At 40.7% G+C, this 9,668-nt stretch overlaps 1 protein-coding gene across 2 annotated transcripts; it reads left to right on the top strand.

The window, feature by feature from the left end:
- Positions 1-567: 567 nt before the first annotated feature.
- LOC131537748 (uncharacterized) lies at positions 568-2,847 on the top strand. Of its 2 annotated transcripts, XM_058771372.1 has the most exons (4): positions 568-764; positions 843-997; positions 1,090-1,246; positions 1,370-2,847. In XM_058771372.1, exons 1-4 carry the CDS (start codon positions 605-607, stop codon positions 1,480-1,482), a joined length of 585 nt encoding a protein of 194 aa, XP_058627355.1. In that variant the 5' UTR covers positions 568-604; the 3' UTR covers positions 1,483-2,847. The 2 variants fall into 2 exon arrangements, 1 of the variants encoding a protein (XP_058627355.1); XR_009270377.1 differs by having other exon boundaries at positions 843-1,486; positions 1,778-2,847.
- Positions 2,848-9,668: the final 6,821 nt, after the last annotated feature.

The following is a 9,668-nucleotide window of genomic DNA, read 5'->3' as shown; positions in this document are numbered from 1 at the left end:
CCACCTGCTGGTGTAACAATAATTTACATTAAGCACCGGTAAATGAATAATTTAGAGAAAAGATTCGATTCACTGAGATGACGTGCTTTTGCGTCCTGTCGTATTCGCTTCACTTCGCCGATTCGAATGCACGTCAGTCAACTGTCACCAACCGTCTTCAGAAGGTAAAGTCCTACTTTTATTAAATTATTTTATCGTTATAGTGCTCTAAATTACTGTTCTTTTTTAAATCATTAAATTGCTGTGTATTTCTAACACTAAAACAAATGAAAATGTTATTTTGTTTTCTTTTTTTGCTGTCGAGGATACATTATAGCAAGACCAGTACAAGGCCTACCACTTATATCAAAACTTATTTTAAGAAATAAAATGAGCTTTTTGCATTGTTAACAAAATGGTCTTTTGTTTTGTATTTTCACTGCTTATAATTGATGGCATTGTACTTTTTTGTTACCTCAGAAATCATTTTGATCAGCACCGGACAAGACCGTGAGAGCGCAGCTGAGCTGAAGGCAACAGATGAATGATTGATATGTATATTTGTGTGTGTGTGTGTGTGTGTGTGTGTGTGTTTATTTATCTCTCTATCTATCTATCTTAGAATATGAGCAAAACATGGGTTCTGGTTGAATGGAGGGAGGAGCCACCCACCTATGACATTGTCCCTAAAAAGGACATACTGAAAAAAAAGTTTGAACTTGGGGATGTTGTGGATGTTGCCTACGAGGATGAAAGTTCACCAGCCACAATTATAGACATTGATGGTAAAAAGTACTGCAAACAACTAGACTCAGTCATGATAGAAGATATGTATTTCCTACTTTATATTTTTGTCCCTTTAGAGAACAAAGAAACCCTCAGGAGGAGGATGTTCGGGCTAGAGGGAAAAAGAAGAAAACAGCCATGTGTGCCAAATGTAGAAAAAAGAGTGGCAAAGAAAATTTACACTCCAACTCAGTCCCCATCATCTGATGCAGAGCCTCCATTGAAACAACAAGTAATTGCTACATTACTGCTTTTCATTATTTATTTTATTTTATCACAAATAGTAATGACACCAAGGTGCCAATATTGTGTTTTCATCTTTAGGTCATTCACAGAAAGAATATTATATTAATGCAAGAGATAAACAGCATGGACAGTCAGGCTGAAGAGTCAAGCAGGGAAACTCAGCTACAGCAAGAAATTCTTCGATTACAGAAAGAAAATGAAAATCTACATGCCCTGAATATATCTCTGCAACAAAGTATTATTTTTTATATCTGTATTTCTCTGTCTATCCATCTATTTATCAATTTATCCATCAGTGTGGTTGTCTGCTAGTAATCACTTTTAATTTTATTATTATTATTATTATTATTTTTTAAAGAAATTCTTCCAGTGCTAGAATCCATGAGCCAGAACATTACACTTGGAACAGACACTCTCAACAACCAAAAATCAAGAGAAACAAGAGAATTCAAGCCGCAAAAATCCCCCTGAAAAGGTGAATAATAAAATATTTCTTTGTTCATATATATATTCATGTGCAGTGCTGTGCAGAAGTCGTAGAAGGCATGTTAACTTCATGTACAATTTATTTTTGTAACTGAATCCAAATTTGGTATGAACAACCCTTTGTCTTTAAAAAAAATTAGCACACTAAAGAAAAAGATGTAACTTTTTGAATGAAGAATCTAACAGGCCATAGCACTTATAGCATATATGTAGTCTATGTTACATGCTTTTAATTTTAGTGTCCTTAACTTTTTTTTTATTTTATTTTATTTTTTTGCAGACACAGGGGCTAGGAATTAGTCCTACTGTCCCGGCAAGTTGTGGACGGGGTGGCACATCATGTTCTGCCATGGTTAAAGATCTGGCAGTGGCAGTGTTTGGGCGAGAGACGCTGGCTACTCATGGGCTGTCTGGAAGAGCTAGCAATGCAAACTAAGACACTACAGCAAAGCTAGTTCTTGATCAAGACAAAGTTATTCTTATCTTGGGTGAGTTAAATGTCCTTTTTTTTTTTTTTTTTTGCACAAACATTATGTTACAGTGCAAAATTGTAATGATTGATAAGTGAAATTGCATTTACAGACACGGTAAAGAAGAAATTTCCAAATGTTCCAACAAAGTTTATCAGGGCAGCACTCAGAGAAAAATTAAATGATGAGCACAAGTTACGAATAAGGTAATAATTTGTGGCATACACACACACATACACTTGTATTGGTTGTTTACGGGGACTCTCCATAGGCGTAATGGTTTTTATACTGTACAAACTGTATACTGTACAAAATGTGTGTGTTTTTTAAGCTTTCTGAACTATGGGGACCTAGGCAGTGTCCTCATAAACCTTCACATTTTAATACCTCTGTCATACCCATGTCAAAATTGTGTCCCCATAAACCACCCAAACCAGAGCGCACACACACACACACACGTTGGATTTTCATGTTTTATGGGCGCATTCCATAGACGCAAGGTTTTATAATGTACATACAAGCTTGTTTCCTCATTGGGACCAAAAAAAAGACATAACGTTGGGAATACCAGGACCACACACACACCATATTTTAAAACATCAATGCATCTTTTCTTTTTGCAGGAAAATGGAGTAGATGCCACCTTCTGGCTGTGAATTGGACTCTCCTTCGCTCTGCTTTAACAATTTCAATAAATTAAATTGTGAAAATACATTATTTCCTTATGAAGTTATTTCTCCTGCAGGTATCTTGCAGAAGACAATTTGTAACTCCTGCATAACATCATATAGTTCCTGCAGGATTATTGTGCAGGATAGATATGTTTCCAATGTCACTGTTTTAAAACATTAAGTCACATTAAGCGTTTTAGAATGTCCCAAAACCGTGCTTCGACATAAACACTGACTGTATTACTTTGAGTGCAAGTTCAAAATAAAACTCTATGAACCGCTCCATTGTGAACATACGAGCTGTAACCACGGCAAGCTGCAAAGTAAACAGGAAGCGTTTGTCCGAACTCAAATGGTTTTGCGAGAGAACGCAAAAGTTTTGTGAGAGAACGCAAATATCTTTGCGAGAGAACGCAAAAGTTTTGCGAGAGAACGCAATACATTTGAATTTTTTTTTTCCTCCCACCCTGAATTTTTTCCATTCACCCCGAATTTTTCCCACCACAATGTCCTGTAAAGGGCTCCGTATGTCCCTACGGTATCTGTGACTGGACAAACGACCCAACTGAATGGCCAGAGGAGTTGTTTCCCGATTCTTTTTGTTACCTGAATGAGTCTCCAGGCAAGAGACAGCTTACTACAAGCTTACTACTACGTAACGGCTCGTAAACATTTGTCGTTTCGTTTTGCTTAATCTTAATAAAGTGATAAAGACTAGAGTAAAAGCCTGTCATAATTTTTAATATATCAATAAAAAAAGTATTTTAACATTGACAAAACATGGGTAACATTCTCTTGGGTCTACTACTTAAAGTGCCTTGAAATGCACTGCATTATGTGGTGTGTGCTAAACATATAGCCTAATCATTTTTCATTAATCAAAAAGATATAAAATAACATGAAAATATCCCTTACGAAAATTAACCGTGGTACAACCAAAAAAAACTTGGTTATTATAGGTAAACCATGGTAAAAACAAATTAAACATGTTTTGCTACACTAACCATAGTTTAACCCTGGTATTTGTAGTAAAACTGTGCTTATAGGCTACAACTGGTAATAAAAACGCCCAAAAAACACGGTTAGCCTACTATAGCCTACATTTACTATAGTAATACCATTGTTAATTTTCGTAAGGGATTTTATATAATCATATGAAATAAATGTTCAATAGATTATGACATTTACATTACAAAATATCAGGGAGTGACATTTATTTGGTGTGAAGGAGGGTTACTGTAAGCCCCATCAGAACTGGGTTGCGGTGCAGGGCGACGGGACTAATGACAGGTCATTGAAGGGTAAGTCTAGCCTATCTGGAGTGCATATAAATATGAATATTAAGCTTGATTTGTTTCATACGTTGTATATCCATAACTGCTGTCGGAGTTCTGATGTTGTGTGCTACCCGCTCAGATTGTGCTACCTCCGTCTGTTTATTCGTCAGTAGGCTATACAAATCTTCAGATCGCCACACAGCAAATTTTCGGCATTGCACCAAGCAAAAATCAGTCGAAATCATAACAAAAAGTAAAGATCAAGCGTCTAACAAGATCTCCGTACATTAATTCGAACAGTTTGTTTCCCCCCACAGCATAAACGGATATGACGTTTTTGTGGGCGTTCCCAGCAATGCCGACCAAGTCTATAAGGTGCGCTGATTTGTTTTCCTTTGAAAAAGCCGATCTGCACAAATAAATGATAAATAAACAACAGACTCGCATAGTATTTGATCAACACCAACAGTCTTCGTGAGTAAGGATTGGTAGGGAAAAATGAGAGAAATCAAATATTTCAGTGAAAAGCACACGAGGTTCCCTAATGGTTAAGGGCCATTCCACCGAATAGTTGCTATTTGCTTCCAAAACTCTTTGTTTTTAATCTTTTTTTTTTTTTTTAAAGGGCACCTATTATGCAAAATCCACTTTTACATGGTGTTTGGACATAAATGTGTGTCGACAGTGTGTGAACACAACCACCCTACAATGATAAAAATCCACCCACTTTAATCACCTATAAACCAAATTAGTCTCACTAGGCCTGCCGTTTTGATTCTCTAATTCTCTAATATGACATCACATTGCTTATAGGCCATAAGGTGAACTAGGAAAAAAATGTCTAGAAAGTGATTTTCGTTCCCACACCTGGGCACTACTTTTTCAATGCATTTTTGCATAGACAATACCCTTTTGGACTTTAGGTTAAAAGAAAAAAAATATCCTGCAGTTTTTTTTGTCGCAATCCATAAATGCATATATTTGTGCATTGAAACGCTCCAACCCCCGAAAATCTTATGCTGCTGGTTTTGCTTGTAACTTTATTTATATTCATTTTAGCAATGCAAAATATCTCTCAAACTGACATTAATGCATGTACCTAAATATCTGAGACCAGTATTGGTGCATTAGTATACTCAAGTGTAAATGCAGACCATGAAATATGGAAAATTCGTAGAAAAAACACAGAATGTCACCAAGCATAATTAATGATACACATTGTAAATTTAACAAAACTGTGATGTTTTATACATAAAAATTTTCATTAGGTACTGTGTAATCACAGAAAGATAAAAAAGAAGTACAATTTGGCCCAAGTTGGCTGAAATTACTCAAAATGCTACCCCGCCCCCTTTAATTTTCAATAATGCCAAAAATGGACAACTCTACAATAGATTCATTACAGCTCAAAATCATCCTAAAATATGACACAGTGCATCTTTACTCATCAGTATCATCCCTATCACTCTCATCAAAGCCTCATCCTATGTATGTCTTTCCTCTGTTTTCTTGGAAACATTTGCACAGTATTGGCACTGACATTAAGGTGACCAGACGTGCCACTTCTCTAGGATATGTACTTTGATGTTATACAACGATCATTCTGCGCAGCGCAAACAACCAACACCTGGTTATTTTAGGCAATTTAGAAATCCTGTGCAGAACGCGTCCCTGGGAAGTAGCACATCTGGTCACCTTAAAGGGTTAGTTCACCCAAAAATGAAAATTAGCCTGTTACTTACTCACACTCAAGCCATCCTAGGTGTCTATGGCTTTCTTCTTTCAGACGAATCCAATCTGAGTTATATTAAAAAATTGTCCTGGCACTTCTAGCTCTATGATTGCAGTGGGTGGGTGCTTCTGTTACTCAGTCCAAAACACGTCAAATAAAGTGTGCGCATCCATAATACATCTTGAGGAGACTGGTTTTCCTTTGCTAAAGTAAGGAAACTTTGCTTCCTTTGCTCCTGTAAACAAACTTGTGAGACTAGCATATCTCAGAGGCGCACAATGCATACGTCCTACATCATCCGCCGGAACGGCTTCCATGTACGACAGATACCGGAAGTGAGAGAAATGTGTTTATTATGTTTGAAATATGGATATTTTTCTTACAAAAACGCATGGATTTGGGCATAAATGTGCTACAGGAGGCCTTTATTCACCTCCCGGAGCTGTGTCAGACACGATTTATTATGGATGTGTGCATTTTATTTACCGTGTTTTGGACTGTTACATAGGACCACTGCAATGATAACGCTTGGAATAGCCAGGACAATTTTTAATATAACTCAGATTGGATTCGTCTGAAAGAAGAAAGTAATATACACCTAGGATGCCTTGAGGGTGAGTAAAACAGGCTAATTGTCTCCCCAAAACCTTCATTTTAAGCCTCTCATAAAAAAAAAACACAACTTGACCCCAAAGATCTAGTTAATTATTTAGAACCCAAGATGGCGGCGCGAGTACATCGCGAGGCTCTGGGTCTCTCCAGATTTTGCAATTTTGCGGTATTTTTCTTACTCATCTCGGGCCTGTTCGTGCAGAACAGTTGTGCCTTTACATCGTACACCCGTTGTGAGCTTTTGGATATCGGTTTGCGAATTTCCGACACTTTTACGGACAATCTTCGACTCCTTCCTGAGATCGCTAGGACACCCGAGGCTATGCACCCTACCCAGCCGGGCGGAAGTGCTCGCAGGCGGCGTCGAGATCGTAAACAAAGGCGGGGGAAGCGCGGAAGACTAAGAGCTAAGCTAAGGCTAACAACACACCGGCTCTCTTTACCCAGCATTTTCCTTGCCAATGTACGGTCGCTAGTGAACAAAATGGAGGAGATTCGACTCAGCATCACACACAGCAAGAAACTTTTGAACTGTAACGTCCTAATCTTCACGGAAACCTGGTTAAACAGCGGAATACCGGACACCGCTATTGAGCTAGCGGACGCCACACACTCGGGCGGATAGAACATTAGATGGCTCCGGTAAGACCAGAGGTGGTGGATTGTGCATTTACATTAACAAAGCTTGGTGCACAAACTCTGCTATTGTTGGGAGTCATTGTTCAGCTAACCTTGAGTTTCTAATGGTTAAATGTAGACCGTTTTATCTACCGCGGAGTTCACTTCCACCATTATAACTGCAGCCTATATTCCCCGGATGCTGATGCCAAGCTTGCTATGAAAGAACTTCACGCAGCCATCAGTAAACAACAGACTGATCACCCGAAGCGGCTTTTATTGTTGCAGGTGACTTTAATCACTCAAACTTAAAGTCAGTGCTACCCAAGTTTCACCAGCATGTTTCCTGTCACACCAGAGGAAACAAAACCTTAGACCATGTTTACACAAACATGGCTGGAGCTTACGTTGCGACACCCCTCCCCACCTGGGACAGTCAGATCACCTTTCTTTGTTCCTCACCCCAAATATGCACCCCTCATCAACCGTGTGAAGCCATCAGTGAAGACCATCAAGGTGTGGCCTCCGGGGCAGATTCCACACTCCAGGAAAGGTTTCTACACACAGACTGGAGTATGTTTGCTTCTCAAGCCACCAGTGGCGCTCACACAGACATTGACTCTTACACCTCCTCTGTATTGGATCATATCAATATCACCATTGACAGTGTTACAACCCAGAAACAGATCACCACATATCCAAATCAGAAGCCTTGGATGAACAAGGAAGTGCGACTCCTGTTGAAGTCACGCAACACTGCCTTCAGATCAGGAGATGCACAAGCCTACAGCACATCCAGAGCAAACCTGAAGAGGGGCATCAAAAAGGCCAAGCACTGCTACAAGCTAAAGATAGAGGGACACTTTTCCAACTCTGACCCTCGACGCATGTGGCAGGGCATTCAGGCCATCAGTGACTACAAACCCACCCACTCCACCCCCGCAGCCACTGATGTCAACTTCCTGAACGAGCTAAATTACTTTTATGCTCGCTTTGAAAGAGACAACAGAGAAACTGCCACCAAGCTCAATCCCTCAGCTGACCACCCACCAATCATACTCTCCTCCACAGATGTCTGCAAGGCACTGAGCCGGATCAGCGCACAAGGCTGCTGGACCAGACAACATCCCTGGTCGTGTTCTCAGGGCATGTGCGGAGCAGCTCGCTGGGGTTTTACAGACATTTTCAACCTGTCTCTTGCCCAAGCAGCCGTACCAACATGCTTTAAATGCACTTCCATTGTGCCAGTGCCAAAACACTCTAGTCCGAGGTGCCCTAATGACTACCGCCCTGTAGCACTCACACCCATCGTCATGAAGTGCTTTGAGCGGCTGGTCCTGGAACACCTAAAAGACTCTCTACCATCCACATTGGACTCACACCAGTTTGCCTACCGTAGCAATAGGAGCACAGAGGACGCAGTTTCCATGGCACTGCACTCTGTGCTCACTCACCTGGACAATAAGGACACTTATGCACTTATGCTGTTTGTTGACTTCAGCTCAGCATTCAACACTGTCATCCCAACCAAGTTAATAGCCAAACTTGGAGACCTGGGCATCAATACCTCAATGTGTAACTGGATTTTGGACTTCCTGACCAACAGACCCCAGAATGTTCGATCAGGATTCACCTGCTCCACATCCATCACACTTAACACTGGTGTACCACAGGGCTGTGTGCTAAGCCCGTTTCTCTACTCCCTCTTCACCTCCGACTGCAAGCCTGTGTATGGATCTAATTCCATCGTCAAGTTTGCAGACGACACCACGGTGATTGGCCTCATCAGTAACAACGATGAGACTGCCAATAGGGAGGAGATCCAGCACCTGGCCACATGGTGCACTGAAAATAACCTGCTCCTCAACACCACCAAAACGAAGGAGCTCATCGTGGACTTCAGGAAGGAGTCAAGAGGCACACGACACCATCCACATCAATGGAATGGCTGTTGAGCGTGTCTCCAGTTTCAAGTTCCTGGGGATCCACATCTCGGCGGACATGTTGTGGAAAACCAACACCTCCAGCCTGGTCAAGAAGGCTCACCAGCGCCTCTTCTTTCTGAGGACACTGAGGAAGAATCAGCTCTCCTCTGCTATCCTGGTGAACTTCTATCGCTGCGCAATAGAAAGCATCCTGACCAACTGTGTCACAGTATGGTATGGGAGCTGCTCTGTTGCGGAGCGCAAGGCACTGCAGCCAGTGGTGAAAACTGCCCAGCGCATCACAGGGACTCCACTACCTGCCATCGAACACATCCAGAGGAAACGCTGTCTGCATCGAGCTCGCAGCATCCTTAAGGACTCCTCTCACCCAGCCCACAGACTGTTTTCTCTCCTGCCCTCCGGCAGGCGTTTCAGGTGCCTCCGGACCAGGACCAGCAGACTAAAGAACAGTTTCTTCCCCAGAGCTGTCTCTTTACTGAACTCTACCCCCCGTTGATCCACTTCCTCATATATTATTAACTCTTCTCTCCTACCTCACATCTGCCTTATTTGCACTACTGAATGTAAATTTTTATTACAGTAACAACTGTTTACTTTTGTATCTTGCACTACCATACCTAAATTGGACTATGCTCATTTGCACTGCCGACTGTTGTTACATTATCAATGCTTACATTAACATTTTGCACCGTATGTCTAATTGTAATACACAATCACTTCCACTGCACTTTTACACCTTGTTTATAGTAATAGTCATCTGTATATATATTATATTGATAGTACATATCACCTGTAAATTCTGCTTATAGTAATAGCCATCTGTATATTTATTCACTATACATATT

This window comes from Onychostoma macrolepis, chromosome 03 (assembly GCF_012432095.1).
Source record: "Onychostoma macrolepis isolate SWU-2019 chromosome 03, ASM1243209v1, whole genome shotgun sequence".
Classification (NCBI taxonomy): domain Eukaryota; kingdom Metazoa; phylum Chordata; class Actinopteri; order Cypriniformes; family Cyprinidae; genus Onychostoma; species Onychostoma macrolepis.
The sequence above is the reverse complement of the archived record's forward strand: the minus strand, read 5'-3'. Positions and strand labels throughout refer to the sequence as shown.